The sequence below is a fragment of the Dromaius novaehollandiae genome, chromosome 19 (genome assembly GCF_036370855.1).
Source record: "Dromaius novaehollandiae isolate bDroNov1 chromosome 19, bDroNov1.hap1, whole genome shotgun sequence".
Classification (NCBI taxonomy): Eukaryota; Metazoa; Chordata; class Aves; order Casuariiformes; family Dromaiidae; genus Dromaius; species Dromaius novaehollandiae.
Genome location: NC_088116.1, coordinates 10,059,343 through 10,078,808, shown reverse-complemented (window position 1 = coordinate 10,078,808; position 19,466 = coordinate 10,059,343). Strand labels below are relative to the sequence as shown.

Below are 19,466 nucleotides of genomic sequence, written 5' to 3'. Positions count from 1 at the left end.
TACAGCCAAGGCTTTTCGTAGGGCATGATCACTCAATACCCGACGAATTGAAATACCTCATGTGTTACTGGTTTGGAAATGAGTGTGATTTTCATACACGGTCAACATCTTAAGTTTGCTACCTGTTATGACTATATGTAGAGATAGATAGATAATACTTTTATACAAAATTGATATTTGGAAGGTATAAATATCGGTGCAACTATTTTGTCAGTCCAATTTCCTTCTACTGGATATAACTCAAAATGTCTAAGACCAAAAAGAGAATTCAGTGTTGAACGCTGATGTGTACAGCAGCCTTACCACAAAGCCATCAGAGGGATGGACACAGTGCACCACTACCCTAATTCCCAATATTACACAACTACTGCAGTACTTCCAGTAAAGCCACTGCATTGGTTGTTCTTTCTTTTTTTTTAGCTCTTGTATGTGTGTTACATGATACACCTGCAGGATCCCCACACTCTGCCATTTTATACTTGACCAAGGCCTTAGCCGGAGGCACTAGTATTTACAGTTCTTTCAACATGCTGCCAGTCCCACATTTTGAGTCAGCACTCAATTCCACTAGCAATACATAGCCTTGCCAGAGGGACAGCTGTGCAAACAGTGCCTGCCAAAGACAGCTGAAGGATGAAGAAAGGATGGACCATCCTTCCCCTTTTGAAAAAAGGAGAAGTCGAGTGCCAGCTCAAAACTCAGGGAGAGCTGTATTAATGTATTTCCCCATTCTAAAAACTTCTAGCAGCAATCAAGAAACTGGCCTTTGCTCTGACAACAGCATTTATCATGGTAGGTTAACGGAGCACGTCTACGAAAGTAATCAGCAGTGAAATACTTCAGTGGTTATAATTTGGGACAGTACTCATACAGTTTAGAGTTAACAGTTAGCAAATTCGATGGGCGAATTCACATGGGACAGAGAGAGAGGCTGTCTGCTGAGCCAGAAAGGCAGCGCTCCCTTCAGTTGCCACTGATTCCCATCCGGAGAGCTCGCTTTGCAGCACTGTGCACTCAGACAAGCGTTTTCAGAATGACTCGGCATGGAGCTAACGCCACTCCTACTGACACCAGGAGCACAACTTCCATGTGTTTAAGCGGCAGCATCTAGACCTGCACTGAGCAATTTTGAAAGAGCGAGCACATGTTTTACAGCAATCCCATGCCTCTAGAACTGCAGAGCCTGCCTCGTTCTGCACCATTCGCAGAATCTCACGGCGCTTCTGCCGGATGTTCCTGGGGAACATACAGTATATCCTGTTGAATTCAAGGCTCAAAAAATTTTCCTTAAAGATGCAACAACCTCAGCCACTCAGAGCTCAATTTTTGTCTGAAAGGCATGACTGGAACTTACTTCTTTCACTTGAATTAGCAACTATACTAAAAGCATATCCTACCTGCCTACAAAATTACTGCCAGAACGTCATTTGTTGTAAAGTATATAAATGTATACTGCATGGACAGTCATGAAAACATCAGAAATGCCTTTATTTCTTTATCAGGGAATAAGGTTTACCATTTGTGCATAATGCAGTCATCCCAAACTCATGCCAATGAAAGAGAAACCTTTACAATAATCTGTATTTTCTCTACAGAGGTTATCATATAGCCAGAACTTTACATCTCCTATGGTTTGTGAAGCTTCAAAAAATGCTTACATTTGTCTCTTACATGATGTGGGGCGCAATCAGGACTATAGGGGACTTACTTTGACATAGTAGGACTTACAGCAGCTTAATTGCGTATGTTTCCATAACTAGTTCTAGATGAACAGAAGGGCATTACCCCACAGTCTTCAGCAGGAAAGCTCTCACAGGTCCATGTGAGTTTTACCTACATTAGGACTGCAAAACCAGACCCATCATACATAAACCATGTGATATTGATAAAACATGCAATTACTACTTTGAATTAGCGGAGCAAACTGTAACAGGGTTTCATATAAATTGGTTCCTAATCCACACGCTGACATACTGACCATTTCACAGTCCATTTCATCAATGCATACTAACGGTCAGGTGAACCAGTTTATCTTTTATTTATGAAAAACATATTAATTGTGATAGATACCATAGGAAAAATTAGTTCAAATATACAGATACTATTGTCCAATCAGCCATTAAAGGAGTAAGAACCAAAAATTAATTACTTTTTTTCAAAGTAAAACTAACAAACTGAACTACTGCAGGAACTCTTCTTCATTATAAAAGCTGAGATGCGTTCAGATACAGTAAAATTCAGCTTTATTGGGAAATGTAGACAGCCTCTGTTTAGTCTCCGTTGATTTTAATCCCTGTCATCTCTCCAGCAATGCTGCATCGAATTTAGTCCTTACAATATATTCCAAAGTAAAATCAGCCATTCCACATCTACAGTCTTTCTTTGCTTTAAGTCAATTCACAGAACTGCTGAAAAAGTAGACATTTCTATCTAAAAGTACAAAAAGGGTTTGTATAGAAGGTACTTCTCTTATACAGTTATATTACACAGCTGAAGACAGTCCCAGCAAGCTCTTCTCAGAACTGGATGCTTCTGACTAGATAAGAAAAATTACGGAAGTGAGTTAGTTTCATTGCAGCTCTGTATCTTATTGCAAATACTAGTAGTTGGGACACATTTTTGAGTTCTTTAGGCCTAGATTTGGAAAGCACCTAGAAGATGAATATTGACCTCAGTAAACGTGAGACTAAATGTGTGTTTGAGTGCTCTCTGTAAGAATTTAAACGAAGTATTTGCTTTGGTATAAATTCGCTAGGTAGCAGATAGCTTAGAGTATCCGGAAATCCAAACCACTGCAGCATCAAATTGTGCAGCCATTGCTCAAGACAAAATTTTGATAAAATGTAATGGTCAAGTCAGATAGCTTTATATACCTCCACCCAATGAAGTACTTCCAATTACAAACAGAAAGTTTTTCTTTAATTTATTTTCTAACGCCATGTTCAGATCTATGAAAAATATTTCCAAAGCAGACTTCACCAATTTATTTAAAAGATACTGATGTATTTACAATTCTCAGGACACGGACAGTTGCCTCTTTGCCAGACTAAAATGACCAAACTCAACCTTCCCTGGCAGGTCATGTGCTCTAGCATCCTGACTGCTCATGTCTTATGTTCAGTCAGGCTGTTCAGCTGACCTTGCTGATTTGACAACCAGGTCATTCATCCAGGCCATCGAGATGTGTCAGGAGCACTTGAGAGTTGCTTTCTGGGAGCCCAGACACATTGTTCCAAATCCCAAGGGAAGTGGAAGACCAGAGAGAGAAAAATTTGCTTTCCCTTAGCTGAAACCCATCAACTTGGATGTACCTAAGCATACTGCCTTCACCTGGGTGCTAGAAGCACCAAGAGCAGACAGAGGACATCTGCCAGGGAGCACCGTTTCCTGGAGGACACTGTGGTTACGCTGCACCTGACAGAGGACATGGCCTGGGCTGTCCTTGATTCCAGAAAAGCCAGAAGGTGCCAGGAGACAAAATCCACGTGCTCCCCCAACCACTGCCTCAGATGAGCTGGCAAATTGCAAAATTAATGCCAAAATTAATGGTGAACCACTGGAGTTTGGTTTTGCCAAGTGCTCGTCTGTGCCCTCAGAACTGGAATAGTATTCACAATTTTTCTTCTCTGTGATGAAGACAATCTTTGTGTCTTACTACAGCTAGACAGATTACAGCTTGAACATACCCGATCTTACGTCAATCAAATCAAACTACCAAAGTATCAAAAAATAAACAAGGAAGAAAATACTTGGTTCAGAGTATGATCAAAAACCTGAAATTGGAAAAACTAATACAGATCTGCTACTGCTTAAAATTGCCATTTTTTCTGAATGAAGTACAGTTCTAAACTAACAACTGTGTGGGTAAACCTCCTTATATTTGGTTACGTGCCAAAGTCCCTTGCACTGTCTCCACCTCCACCAAAATTTCATTTTAGCAATGAGTGAAGGAAAAACAGTTGAAGAAAAGATACAGACACATTTTTGGATAAACTAAGCTTTTTGTAAAGTTTATAAAAAAGAAACAAAACTTTTAAAGCAGGTTGATTTTTCATCACAGCTATTATTTTACCAAGTGTCCCAAGGTTAGACAATATTGAAATCCTAGTGAACAGCTTTCCTGCACAATTACAAGTTGGAAATATATAGCCTCTACCAGAAACAATTATAATACTCTTTCACACAGGCATGTCACAGCTCTTCATAAACATTAATCCCCTAAGCTTTCATTTACACTGCCTCTAAGATATGTAATTACCATCATCCATTTTTATTTATAGGCTGTATTATAGCCCTCATTTTCCTAAGACTGACTGTCTCACAAATTCTAACACGGTATGCTTTACATTACATTTGCATGACGTAGTTAAAATGTTCTACATTTTACAGTTATGAGAACTGAGACAAACAAAATAATTCGTAAGTCAAGCAAAGCATTGGTGTCTTCTGGCATTCAGTCCTGTATTTCAACCATCCCTCTTCCCCCCACCCCAAAATATAAAAATACTATTCCTTAACAAGTGTTGACTCCCAACAAGCAATAAATCATTTTACCCTAGTATTGATGAGGTCTACCACGTTGGGTCCGGTTCTTGTTTTATTTGAGAATTTTCTTCTGTTTCTGTAACATCTGTTGAAAAAGCAGTAACGAATGAAGAAAAAAATAAAAATTCTTTACCAGTTCTGTTGTCATTGTTGTACTTAATAAGAAAAATTACAGAACAAATAAGAAAAGCATTCATTTACCATTTTATACTATTAATGATAAATTAATATCTATTCAAAATAATCTGATTCTATGGAAATTACCATGTTGACTTCAATGTAAAGCAGCCTGGAATCAAAGAGAACTCTATTTTTTAAAGAATAGAAATAAAAATTGGTATTGGAAGTGTATGAAACTTAAAAATGCTTTCTATGTAGCTGAAATACTCACTGGGTGAGAAAGGAACTTAATCCAAAAATGAAACAAAACATAATCAGTTAAAAAACATCAGATATATCACAGTTTTGGTCTGCAAACATATATTACAGCTTTGTCTGTATCCTCACTGTTCTTCAGTCCTCCCCTTTCTTCTTTGTCATTCCTCAGGGTCGTTCTTTCTTCCATTCACTTCACTTGATATGCAGTGTTTGGAGAAGCTTTTACAAATGCTCACAGGTAAATCTATAGCCCATGACCACTAATGTAGTCTCAGGTAGGGCTTCCTTTACTAGAAGCTTAGGGTATGACCACTGCTTCACATTTTTTAAGATGCGGTCTTCCAAAGCTAGTAAACAGCATCTCAACCTAGCTGTGCTCAAGTTACGCCTTCTGCAATAATGATCGAATCAACATTCATTGCATGAACTCTTTTTTTCCCAGCATTGACCAATTTTCAGAATTTTTTTTTCCATCTGCAGGACTGCTTCTCTTCTCAGTTAGATACAGACTTCTTCGTAACTGTATTTCAATCTGTCCAAAACAAATTCTGACTCTAGCTAATTTCTCTTCTTCAACACACAGTATCAAACAGAGAGGTATTATCACATGCTTTAAAAAAAAAAAGAAAAAGAAATCTGGTCTTGTTGGCTACAGCATTCATTGTCTTTTGATACAATTTTTTTCATTTCCAGGAGACTTCATTGCACAATCTTTGCCTTTTCTTGTTCACAGTGACATTCGGAGGTAAATCAAAGAAATCCTGTGTCTGTACAGCACTGCCTGTGTGACTCAGAACTTCATTTTGTTCTTTTATAAACAGAGAATATGATGCTGGAAGGAAACTGGTTTTTCACTGAAGCTGTTTGGAAGGTTTGGGGCTAGGCTAATTCACCACTACTAAGCCACACCACTTCACCACATGATTGTTTTATACCTCCCAGACTAGTTCTGAAGTGATTTTGAGTTCTTTAGCAATTGCATACCTTTTTTTCAAGATCGTTTCTCTGGTAACTGGATCTGAATCCAGTTTTGGATGACAAATTCAAAGAGGTGTTTGTTTATTTCTTCAAAACTATTACTTCAAAGGCCCATAGCCAGATTTCCTCTGCATGAAGGTACTCAGGAACAACTGTCTCACTCCTCCATCACCTAACATTTTCATTGACCCCAGATACTTGGCAGCATAAAGACTGTTTGATGTTTCGGCTTTTAATAACTTGTGAGCTTAAAATCTGCATCTTAGCTGTTTTGTTACTAATGCTTGCTTCCTTTTCAACAGGTTCTTTTCTTCTTGATTACTGCAGCAAGATTAATCTATGTTTAGAGAAAAAACCACTGAAAACACTCAGAGTGAACCTGTAGCTGAGCTTATAACCAGTTTTGGTTGAGCATTTTGGATTGTCTCAGAGTTCAGTGACATTTTCAGGGAAACTGAAGCAACAGAGATGGCAAAGGGCATTTCCCTGGAAAAAGGACAAAAAATGGGAGTGCTACGGCTTGCTATTTGCTTTTCTGGGGGAATCTAAGCAAGATTAGAGAGTGAACTCGAGAGTTTTAAGAAGACAAGTACTGATGCCCAGCAGCCTCCATCCCACTGCTGCTGGCTATGATGCTGTCAAGCTGTTACGAAAACTTCTGAGAGATGTCAGATCCCACAGCCCTTCAAAGTGACACATTCAAAGTGACATAGCACTTTCTGATGACCAAAGTCCACCACTGCAGAGGCAGACACAGCCATTTAGGGCCATAAAGAAAAGCTGAGGTTAGCCAAGGCAGCATTTACAGGACCAGAGCACACAACAGACACCAGAACCCAAATTCTAAGATCAACTCAGTATTTTAATGCGCCAAGACTATATGCAAAGGCATAAAGGGAGTAGAACTACTACACTCTATCTGGCCTCACATATATCAACATCTGAGAAAGAAACAACTCAAGTATATTCTTGGACAATAGGAAGGTTGGATATTTTTCAGAGCTTAAGTTCTGGAAGAACAATACCCCTTCTCCCGACAAACACTCACAGTAAATTCAGGCCAATATGTCGTTTAAATTTCCTGAGGATGCCAATCATTCAGTTGCACAAACTGTGGAAACTACTGCTCTTAATAATAGCTAGATGCATCGCTCAGGATATGAACAATCACCAAAACCCTATATATAGCCATGATTCACCAACCAAGAATAACAATTCATAAAACTCTTTTGTAAAATTATGTGAATAACAACTTCTGCTGCGGAGTATTTTTCACATGATGCAGTATGATATTAATATAGACAAAAACATTTCCTGGGAACCAATAAGGCCCTTCTTTTTGTTTTGATTGACCCTCCTCCTCTAAAAAAAGGATGCAGCTTTGTTCAAAACAATTTAAAAATACTTGTTGATAGTAACTGAAGACAAAGACTTACCTCCTACAGATACTTCTATTTGGCTTGGTTCAGCTGGCTCTTAAATGAAAAAGTATACAGCCAAATGAATATGTATATAGTTTTAACACTATGAATCAGACAAGTATCTTAGCAAAACTTGGAGAAAATAAATTTTCCCTGAAAAAACCCTCATTGTTTTTCTCTGATAATCAGACTCAAATATGTTTGTCTGAGATACAGATCTGTAACTTGATATACAGTCTACAGAAAAACATAAAAAAATTCAAACATTTATTATAATACAGTAAGTAACATTTCCTCTTCAAAGTGTGATTCACTGTGGTGGGCATATAACTGAGTCCTAGCAGAACACAACATGTGCTTGTACAGAACATAAGAAGTTTGGACCAGTTGTATTTAAACCTCTTAAATATAAATCTACTACTGTTAGGTCTTCAATGGTGAGTGAGTGTGTTTTGGGGCAGAGTGGGAAGGTGAAGAATAGAGGGCAAAGAGCATATTTTGATTCCATAATGTTTTTTCTATTACCTGTGTAGATAAACAGGTGTTGGGAAAGCTTCACAACTTATTAACTGCTGCATTTAAATTAACTACAGATAGACTACAGGAATTTCATTAATAATCAACAGCTGGTTTTTTTCCTTCCCATCACTTCCAAATATAAACAGAGGCAGCAGTAGTTTCCTTTATAATTATGTCTACCATACAAGTGGTCACTTGTCCCTTATTCTTAAAATGTTTATTGAATTGTTTTCACTCTCTTAGTTTCTCAGTTTCGTTTGATAACAGTTTATTTAGCCAATTGCAGAAGTCTTTCCTTCACTACAGGCAACCTTATTTATTTATTTATTTATTTTAACAGGCATATTTTTAAAAGCCTTTTTAAAATCCCAGCAGTGGTATTGTGCGGGGTAGTGGACAGAAATTCAATCAAAACTTCCATTCCGGGTTCCTACGTATTACACAGGCAAACTTAACTTGGCTGAACTTCTATCTGACACAGGGACAGACATGCACATACTTTGAGTTACACAGGTACTAATAAAGAGATACTGAATTAGCTTTATGTATTGCTTCTACTAGTCCTTCTTTTCAGCTCACTCATCATCTGCAAAAATCATATCAAGAAAAACACCAATGATGCAGCTTGAACGAAGCAGTTTTTTTTTCTGTTAATCTATTAATATTTAACAGCTACAAAAGTCACCATTGCACAATCTTTCAAAATAAAACGGCTCATCATGAGCAGTGCATACCCAAGGCATGACTGCTAATATCGTCTGTCAGTAAGATCTTGAATTCCACACCCTACCCACTCTGAAAGGATGTGTGCTACCCTCTGCATCACCTGGGAGTACTGGCGCTGGGGCTGGTGCCGCTGGTGGCGCTTCTGCTTCAGCTTTCTCCATCAGCTCTAAGATTAGATATGATCACTGTTTAGCTTTACAACGAAAATGGTCCCACACATTCAACACAATGGCAATTTTACTTCACTGTACATTCAAATCCTGAAACTGTTGCATGAAGAGGTTGCATTCACTGTAATGGAGTCGCAGTTCAATTTCTTTTTTTTTTTTTTAAACAGAAAAAATATTCCATATCTTGCCTTCAAGCACCATAAACTTCCTCATATGTTCTTTAGAACAAGAATAATGCATTATAAGCAGTAGGCTCAGAGGCTTTCAATAATTCACCTCACTATCTATCAATATCAGTTCATCTTGACCATAATGAATGGACATGGATACTGCACAAAAATTACTTGTTCCAATGACCAATCCCCCCACTCCAGTGATGGAAGATGATCAGACATCTGTGTTGTTCTTGTTCAGCTAGCCTCAGTCCCATTGCCAATTACATGCTGACAGTCGGTTTTTCATAGATCCTTTCATTCCTAATTCAATTCTCTGGAAATACTATGAACTATTTATCTGCCTGGAAGGTTCCCTCTACAAAGTGACATCTTCCCCACCTACAAAGGTGTGCCTAGGACTGATGAGCAGGTCAATGCAAGTTATTAACTAGAATATCTTCCCGAGATAACGTCACACTTTCAGTTCATACATCTCGGCACATCAGCTGGAATATACTGGTGGCTGGATGCAAACCAATGAATACTAGATCACTCCGGCTTAATCATGATAAGGCGAAACTAATGACACTAGATTATTTGGCCTCTGACTCTCTAATCTCACATTGGCTCAGAAACTACATGACACAAGGGACACTGTAATGACTGTATTTTTCAGTTTGCTTTTTTTCTTTAAATAAGATCTAGAAAACAAGGTCACAACTATTTTAGGCAACTGAAAATACGAAGACATCATTTTCGCAACATGGCCAAATTCCACTTCAGCTAATTACACTCTGCCTCTCTAAACTCTTACTATTTCAGCAGAATGCAGATTTTTTCACTGGAACACAGTTGTGCAGCTATCGGAAAGTTCTTGCTTATTAAGTGCTACTGCCATGGATCCAAACCTAAAATGTAGAGACTCCCATGCAAGTCAGTTGCTCAGTCAGGGTCCTAAATCTCTTTGTGACTCTGCAGCTGAAAAATACAAAATCACTAGCTTGCATTTTCATATCAAAGTTAACACTAATCTTACACCATTCTGCAGATGTATCGCTCTGCTCTCGTGTTAACTGAGCATGCGTGTTTAGTCAGGAAATTTCAATGAGATAGAAACAGACAAGAGAGATATACTTAGAACTTACTGCTGTGGAGCCTCTGCTACTAAGCCAAAATGTGGAAACTAATCTTGGTAAGTGACAAAAATGCATTTGACATCGATGTCTCATAAATACTTACGGTTGTTAATCACAAGTCCTGGAAATGGTCTGTAAAAAACAGAACACAACATTCACTTATTCTAAGATCTGTTGCATAAGGCGTCCCTCCCAAGGCAGCCTCACCTAACAGTTCCTAACAGAGGTCATACCAAAAGAAGGAACAGAAAGTAGACGAGAGAGGAAGGAACCGCCAGAGTATCTCTTGGGCACTGTGGTTTGGTCGCTCGCATTTTAAAAAGTGACATGCACAGAAAGACCTAAGTCCTTCCCTCGGTCACAACTAGTTAACAGGGGAGTCACCTCTTCTTCATAGCCCAATTAATCCAAAACTGATAGTGAGGAAGAGTCCTTCCAGTTTGGAACTTTTCAGAGATTAACAGTCAAGAATTCAGACTTCTTAGTAAAATTACATTTTAAAAATTTCTCTCTAATGAAAGTAAAGCTTTTAAACTCTTGTGAGGTGGTCTGTAATTTGAGGAGTTACACAAATTGCGGAATTTTTGCTTTCAACTCCTGAACTCCTTTTTAGTGTGGTTCCAAAGTTCTTTCTATTCTGCTTCATGAATGAAAATATCTCCTGATAAAATTCACTTACACTGTAATCGGACAATATTAGATTGTTCAAATACTGTAGATAAATTGATTTTAGAGGAAAACACATTTATCAAAAAGATTATGTTAATTCAAGTATCTTAACACAACTGAAGCACTTTAAAAATATTATTAGTAATACCACCACAAACATACTATTCACTGTCAAAAGCCAACAAGTTCTGGACCACTGAACTGTCTTGTATGAAGCAAAGTCAAAGCTTGATCAAGGTTATGGGACAGCAAGGCCCACTACATGTTAGGACCGTGTTATATAATATGAATAAATTGCAATTCAAATGATAGCTTGCTGTAACATGCAATATTAATGCTATAACTTTTGTCATACCTAATTGGGCACATCCTCCAAAAAGTTAGCATCTTCACTCATGCTATGGATATCTGGGCTTCATTTGACCTGCTTTAGTTATTCAAAACAGTCAACTTCTTCCACTAGAGGAACTGAAATTTCTGTTCTTTTGAATCTCTATTTATTCAAGTTACAGGGCTGTCCTCACAATACGTGTACAATCTAATCAATGACAACTACATACCGAATGACAGTAAACTTGATAAACTCTGCTGATTCCAAAATCTTCCTCATTGAGCTGATTTCCAGATAACTGGGAGCTTTAAATGCCACACCAGGAGGCATTCCATCCACCACCACACAGCCAGGGTTGATGGTGATTTTTCTGTATGGGACTTTCACAGGGAAATTCATACCAATTGCTTCACCTAAGTGAGAAAATTAGGTCATGTTTATTTTCAAGTCTACATATTCATGATTAAATTGAGGGAAAAATTCTCAGACAATTAAGAAACTAAATGCAAAACCAAGCCATTTTATCAGATCTGTAACTATAAAAATCTACTTGATGATTAAATAATTACAGTGTTATTTTTCAAACAAATAGATGTTTTGGATTACACTCATGAATACCACTAAGAGATCCCTAGTTCCAACTCCAATTCTAACATGTTCACCATATAAAGAACCAAGATTTTGCTTTTACTAAAAACGGTATAGAACAGGATATCTAAGAAAAAAACTACAAGAATGGAAAACAAAGCAATTCTGGTAAGGCACACAAAAATGCACACATCCAGATAAAGAATCTCACTAAGTTGTTACTGGTGTCCAAAGCAAATACACAGTAAAATTAAAAAAAAGCTATACACAGGAAAAAGATAAGTTGGATTTAAAAAATTACTTCAGTTTTGAGTATTAATAGGTCAGGACTACATAGTCCTAAGAAGAATCATAGTTTGCAAGCAAAATAAACATTTCATCCATGTTTACACAGAAAAGAGGGAGGAGCAGGAAGGGAAAGAACATAAAGCAATCTATATGCGTACGACTTCCTTTGTTTAAAACACCAAGCAACCTACGTCCCTTATAAAAGATTCTTTTTGAAGTTAAAACACAACATACATATGCAATTCTCACATTTGTTCATTTTAATGATTGCATATATCATCCACTGTAAGTGACAACTCAGTAACATCAACATGAACAACATTAGTTACATTCACATCTGTGTAAAAATGGGAATTACCAAATTTCCGGCTAAACAGATCATTTACTTGTTCTCTCAGTTGTCTGGCCTTTTCTACTTTTGACAATCGTTCACTTTCATCATCTGAAAGAAATTGTTAGAATAGCATCAGAATTAAGAACTTTTTTTTTTCCTGAAGGTTTAGCAATGCATTAACGTGTACTTGAAGCAGGTATACCTGAATGCTTTGAAACAGGCACTTTGTTCCTAGTTTTATCATTAACACAGAATTGCATAAATAAACAAAAATGCACAGCTGTTCAGAAATCTATAAAAGGCTTCAAATTATTTACATGACGAACATTAGATATATTATCTAAAAACGACTTTCTAAACTTATGTAAAAACACGAAGTACATCTAATGGTGGGCAAAGGTAAGAGTAAACTGACATTCAATAGGTAGACGTGGTGTTCAAGGTTCCCCAGTTTCTAATGAACATAACATATGTCCAGGTAAGTAGTAATCAGTATTGTTTAAGACAAAGCAGTTCAGCCTGCATGGTTATTAAATTCAGTCCAAGTCCTGGTCTCCTGAAGTTGCCACACAAGTTGCAAATCAATATTTAATTTATTACATGAGGAATAAATGGAAAAATAAGGATACTTCTTAACTTGGGACTGGACCAAGAATGTTCTAGAGATGTCACTGAACTGACAGTCATAACAGTTAGAAAATATTTAACTTTTCAGGAAAAGCAGACCACTAAATTATGCTCTTTATATACTGCACTTGTATTTCAGTAAACCAACTCGACTGTAGGAAGAAAACTTCAGCAGACAAAACAAATATAAAAATAAGAGCACAAAAGGTAAGATGTGTAACCAGACAGTATACACACCTGGTATAGTTACTTGAATGATGTTAAGATCTTCAACACCAGCGGCTGTGTTCACCACTGTATTGGTTGTGGTGCTTGCTGTAATGGCCATACTGGATGAGTTATTTTTTCCTAGATGTAAGAGAATGAATTTCAAAGACAGTTGTGGAGAGCCCAAAATCTTGCAAGCCATATACAAAGAAAATATTGCAAAGTAACAGATACAAGGCAACATTTTCAAAACAGACCCACTCCCATTTTCAAAATCGGACCAGCTTTCAATGAGACACACCATACCTACTGTGGGTACACAGTAGGTAGTGTGTACAGTGTGCATCTTTCCCGTTACCAACCCAAGAGGAGAAAGGACTAGATTAAAGCTTATGCTAATCATGATCTAGCAGGTTTTCTGAAAAGACTTCAAAAAACAGGAAAAAAGTCTATGTGAATCACATATTTTGTTCTTTTTAGTAAAGAGGAAAAAATCATAGGACTTGTGGTTAATTTAGTAACATCTACTGATCCGTTTATTCACTGCATGAAATCCTTTAGAGTTATATTTGTGAGTCGCACTGTCCCGGGGCATAAACCAGCATAGTTCAACTAACTCAGTAGAGTTTTGCCAACCCCTAATAACAGATAACAATATGACTCAATTCATTTAATCCATGACATGCCTTTTGCTGACACAATATTCTACTGGCCATCTTCACTCATTTCTATGGAGCACTTCTCATTTAGAATCACCTAGGCATCAGGAGTAATTAATTCTTCTATAGACCTGAATTACTTCTGCAAATCGCACACCATTTGTCACATTTTGATAAGAGGCAGTAAAACACAGATTAGAGATAAGATTATTTTATTGTGAATAACTCAAAAATCTTACTACTCCCTTGCCAAAGCTATATGCAAACTGGCAATGGTTATTGCCTTCCCCATCTCATCAGTGTAATTCAGAAGCTACGATTTTTGATATACCACATTCTTTTGTTAGAATGAAAGCACCGTAACATCTGTATAGAACATAAGCAGTGCATCTAATACTGTTGTAAAGTATTCAATTACAAAAAGCTGATCAGAAAACCAGAAAGACATGTCAGAAGATGGAATAATGCAAGAGTTAGGGAACTATGCAGAAGACAAGAAAATATAGTAGTCTTACAGTCCTGAAAGTAGAGAGATCTACTACAGATAGGAGCCAGTGGCACATAAGACTGTGCCTTGAATTCAGCTTGTTAATGCTTTTCTTTCATCTAAAACACCCCCAAATCAACCACAATATAGAATGAAATTTTCAGGAATTCATTAACACCAAGCAGCACTTCTCATTTGTATTTAATCCCTGAAAGAGACTATTATCTAGAATGTTAAGCACTCATAAAACTCACTTTGGGGGCTTCTAGCAGAACTTTCCTTAAGTGCTGCCTCAAACATCTCAGGCCTGCAAACAAACAGATTGAAGATTTCAGGTACAACAAAATTACGTTCATTTCATCAACAGTAAAAAAAAAAAAAAAAAAAAAAGCAATATTCTAATATTTATATTTTAAAGACGGGAACTGATACTGTACACACAGCATTCTTCTAGGCCAAACAGACGATCTAGGATGCAATGGTTAAGTCTCCAGAACTTCTCTTGCCACTGCCTCTACACTGGAACACAGATTTAAGCCTATTCTAGATGAGAAAAATCAGTTCTTACAACCCCAAATATATGAATCTACACTTCTCTGCCCTTAATATATTGCTGCCAAGTTTTAGCTAAGAGTAGCCTCTAGGCGCTCCATGTAATAGGAACTAAACAGTGATGTGATAACCGAAGTGAACTCAGAAATCTGGACTGGCTCTTCCTCACTAAACAGGCTGCGACTATCTTTCAGAACAAGAGAGATGAATGTGTCTTGCTCCACATATATAAATGCTTTCTGAAAATTTCCTGGGTTACCAAAAATATTCCAGTGTGTATTTTAGACCATTCAGAAAGGAAATTAGCAATTCAAGGAAATGAATTTTATTTCTCAGGCTACAGTTCAGTTCTCATAGAACAGATTATCAGAGACACATGGGAGTCTTACTTTTTAATAATGAATTTTATCTTAGATTTGTTTCTCAGGATCTTCTCTAGTCTTGGAATTCCAAAGGTAGAAGGTCGACGGAATGGCACTCCCTCCGGTAAGCCTTCCACAAAGAAATCTTCTGGGTAGGATTCAAATAACGCAAATGGGACCTTCACTGGTTCAGTCAGCCCCAGTGCTTCCCCTGAAATGCAACAGAGCAAATAAGCTACCAGCTAGACCACTGATGTGTCTTATAAACAAAACATATCAGGTAGAAACTGTACATAATAGTTGGCACATACATACTAGATTAGATGGAACAAGCAGGCTTTGTTTTTTTTGCTGATAGCTTTGAATAGGCAGGAACAAAATGCACATGTGGTACCTTGAACATAACTCATTCTCTTGTGATAAATTAAACCACAATTTGCTTTTCAAAATATTAATATTTATAGACAGCTTATGCCCCTGGCTTGGTCTACATTCAAGACTTTCCCATCTGCACTCTGCTTTATTACAGACAAGGTATCCTGTCTCTATGATAGAGGACTGCACCAAAACCAGGTGACATTACTGCTACTGTTCCAAAAACTGCACTCACAAGAGTGAAGACCTTAGTTTCCAAACAGCGTGCAGCAGAAAGAGACTGAATATGATGGGTTAGATGTTTCTCCAGATACCATCCATGACGAATGAAGTCATGCAGCAGCTGAAATCATGCAAATTCTCATTCGTAAGTAGAATGAAGAATTCTTAGAGAGATGTGCCAGGATGGGCAATGACTAGGTCTCCGGGTCATTAAAAAAGTAGCAATCAAACCACAACTTCTCCATTTCCAAGCCCAAATAAAGTAAGTGGAAATTTGACACAGAACTGCAAGCAAGCTATGCAAGAATGAGAGAACATAGCCTAGAGCATGCAAGGATTGTAGGACTTTTGAAATAAGTGTATGAACATATCCATGACACGTCCAACTGCGTGTTCATAAGAAAGGCATCTCAGTAAAGGAACTGGTAAACTTACCACATTTTTCATTAAAAAGATTTTCAACTTTCTGCTTTAGGTCAGTAATTTTGGCATTCCAAGCCTCTGGCAAGAGAAAATGGGAAGAAGTAAATCAACATTCACAGAGTGAATCTGTCCCCAAATAAGGTTTTTATAAATGTTTAATAAATTACTTATTATGCCTGATAACGGATTATCATTAAATTAAAATGAACAAAATGGCTATCATTCTGCAAACAGCATAGAAACATTCTGCCCCAGTCTAAACCTATATCCATACAAAGCTTCATTTCCCTAAAGCTTTGAAAAATACTAATAGATAAAGGAAGGGCATTTACTGAAATTAATCCAAAGGCAATTCAAATTTACAGGATCAGGAGACTACAAATTACTTACCCAAACCAGCACCCAAATTACTGACAGAAAGCTCTTCATTTATTCAATGACCTAACCCTAAGACACATGCTTCCCCCAGGAAAACTAAGCTCTAGAATAATTTCAGCCACAGTGGTAAGATTAAACATCCACCTAGCTAGACATTTTGCTGCTGACACTGGTCAGCAGCAATTCCTAAATTGGTTTTCTTGTGGCTGTAGTAAGTGATCCACAGCTGCTCTACAAAACTAAAAATTCAGTGGAAAGTTTCAAATGGTTGCAGAATAACACTTAAAAAATCTTAAGTTTGACAATGATGAGAATATTGGAAACAACTGTGAACAGTAACATTGTCCATGCCAACAGAAATAGCCATTCCAAAGCAATATCTTACATGCATTCTAAACTCTGGCTGAGTATGAGTAAGGAATTCTTTTATGACCATAGGGCCAAAAAGAAACTGTGGGGGACAAAACAAAGAACAACAACAAATTCCTATATATGATTTGGGTGATGAACTCAGGATGTAAGCATGCTGTAAAAAAGATTTGACGACACTTGTGAACTGTTTACAATTACTCTGAATTCAGTGGGGGAAGCTACAGGTATGGCAAAGTAACCTTGCTGTAGCTGTAAAGATGTCTGTGCTAGACGAGTGTACAAACAGATCTGGTCCTGCATGGTGAAAAAGCTCAGACCCAAAGCTCATAAACACAACTATATGGCTTCCAGTGCTATCTGGCTTCTCCTTTACCGATTTTCTGGAGTTAGCAGCAGTGGAGAGGTGTAATCGTGATCTCCCCAAATCAGCTCTAATAGATCACGGCTTATTAATGTTAGTTCAGATCATCCTACTTCCCACATAGCTACTCGGCTATCTCTACACAGTGATCCTTAATATTCAGGTGTGGGGGGTCTTAAGCTTACGCACAATATGAGATCTGAGCTGGGTGTCTGCACTCTGGTGGTACAGTGCACCAGGCAGCAAAGCCTTGAGGAATCTGAAGCATTGTGAAATAACGTAGCAGCCACCCACATATTCGCCAGGAGACAGCAAAAGCCTGGAAGGGGTGATTCTGAACAGATTCTGAAAGGACCTCATGGACCTTGCTGCATTTGTACAGCATTCTCTGTACATCACCCAGAACTTCTCAGATGCACATTACTCTAGATGATGGAGAACTGAATGTACATGAAAACAAGAACTTCAGTCATTCGCTAACTGCAGAATAAAACATAAATGCAAATAATCTCTGATACTACAAAATTGCCAAAATTGTCAATGCTGATATTAATAGAATGTATGCATGCTAAATCCCATAAGTATTTACCAAAAGAAAACTCTCTTCCTCGTGGCTTGAAACCCATATTGGATCCATTTGTTTGAGAATTAGTTCGAATGTCTGTTGTTTGTGGTTTATTAGGACCTGTAGAAACACATTACATACATATATGCAGAGAGCAGAAGCAAGCCATCATATGAAAAGGATAATATATCACACTACTAGAGAGAACTTAAATTCTGGATTAAGAGTGGAATAAAAACCTTCTTCAAAAAGTCTTTTAGGGTTGGAATTAAGCATATCATACTGTTCCTCACATCTGTCATTCTCTGCTCAGGACTTCATCAGTCCCACATCACTACTTGGAATAAAAGGCCCAAGAAAGCTGTCAAACTTGACAAAAACATCACTTTCTCAGAATCTAGTATTATTCAGAAATGAGAAATAAAACTGTATCTAAGTTGGAGTGTATCTGGAGTCCTGAAATGAAACAGTCTGCTACATGAGGTAAAGATTAGAACTTGCATAAGTTAATTATGGGGTATGAAAACTTCTTCCACTAAAATAGTATATATTAATATTTGTTCCATACCTTCTTCAACAGTAACTTCAATCTCTGGGACCTTTGAATTGCTTGCAGGACTTCGTGACCTTTTTGAACTCTTTGGACTCATTGCTAAAAATCAACATAATACAAGCTGTAATGAACAAACTTTCTGTAAAGTGTACTCTACATAGCCAACAAAAACTATCTGTATTCTGAAAATTTCATCAGACTAAATAACTTGTGCCTGTACTTAGTATAGTCTGCATTGTAAAATCTGAACAATACAGTGACATTGGGAAAGCTGTGTTTAAGTGTAAGGGAGAGCTTTAGCACATTTTATTATCTAAAAAATTCAGAAGTTAGTAATTCAGAAGTAATTTTGTTATTATTAGAGAAAACTTAATTTAAAAGACTTTTTAAAAATTATTTCCGTAAGAAACTTCATTGTTATTTACTTCAATTCACAGGTAAGTTAAATAACGCTTTTAATAAGCAAAACAGAAGTTGTAGAAATTGTATAAATTCCATTTTCTGCATTTGAATAGTCTCAAGTTAAAAAATCCAAATTTATTGTTTTGAGTAAATTTTTTGATAATAGTTAGTTTAGAGGCTACTATGCACGTTCATCTTAAGTAATGCCTTTTGTCTGCAATCCCTGTATTTTCAACACATAAAGATCCCTCAGTCTGCTAAGAAAGCAGAAAGTGCGTATTTGTAAAGTGACAGCAACAAATAATACTTAAGCATTTACCTTTAGTGTTTATTTTACTAGCCAATCCTGGAGGCAAATAGGAAGTGACAAGCTCAGGCCTAGGAGTTGAACAGAATACAATCCAATCAATTACACATGCAAGAAAAATACAGCATAATACTACATATTTACTGGAATTCAGATGAGTTCAAATTTATATAACACCAACTGTCTATAAACTCCTACTAGAAGTAGAATAGTGACTCTCCATATACTATAACCAGGAGAAGTTAGAAAATATTAAGCTACATATTCTACTCTACAATTTTCTTCTGAGCTTTTTTCAGGCAAAAAAAAAAGGGGGGGAGGGGAAAAAGAAGGAAAAAAAGCTTCCAGGTACAGGGCCATTTTTTTCTCCTAGATC

General features: G+C 37.2%; 1 protein-coding gene across 6 annotated transcripts in view; it reads right to left on the bottom strand.

The window, feature by feature from the left end:
* Nucleotides 1-1,467: 1,467 nt before the first annotated feature.
* The window catches only part of GTF2I (general transcription factor IIi), a 79,329-nt gene continuing 61,330 nt past the window's right edge, over nucleotides 1,468-19,466 (bottom strand). For all 6 annotated transcript variants that reach the window (XM_026107171.2, XM_064523447.1, XM_064523444.1 and 3 more), the window contains 14 exons: nucleotides 19,103-19,161; nucleotides 18,397-18,480; nucleotides 17,853-17,948; nucleotides 16,165-16,230; nucleotides 15,160-15,343; nucleotides 14,473-14,525; nucleotides 13,103-13,213; nucleotides 12,263-12,346; nucleotides 11,258-11,441; nucleotides 10,132-10,160; nucleotides 8,668-8,733; nucleotides 7,338-7,376; nucleotides 4,555-4,630; nucleotides 1,468-2,536 (listed from right to left, as the gene is read on the bottom strand). In XM_026107171.2, coding sequence (XP_025962956.1) covers nucleotides 4,572-4,630; nucleotides 7,338-7,376; nucleotides 8,668-8,733; nucleotides 10,132-10,160; nucleotides 11,258-11,441; nucleotides 12,263-12,346; nucleotides 13,103-13,213; nucleotides 14,473-14,525; nucleotides 15,160-15,343; nucleotides 16,165-16,230; nucleotides 17,853-17,948; nucleotides 18,397-18,480; nucleotides 19,103-19,161 — 1,114 coding nt within the window. In that variant the 3' untranslated portion in view covers nucleotides 1,468-2,536; nucleotides 4,555-4,571. The remainder of the gene's footprint in view (nucleotides 2,537-4,554; nucleotides 4,631-7,337; nucleotides 7,377-8,667; nucleotides 8,734-10,131; nucleotides 10,161-11,257; nucleotides 11,442-12,262; nucleotides 12,347-13,102; nucleotides 13,214-14,472; nucleotides 14,526-15,159; nucleotides 15,344-16,164; nucleotides 16,231-17,852; nucleotides 17,949-18,396; nucleotides 18,481-19,102; nucleotides 19,162-19,466) is intronic.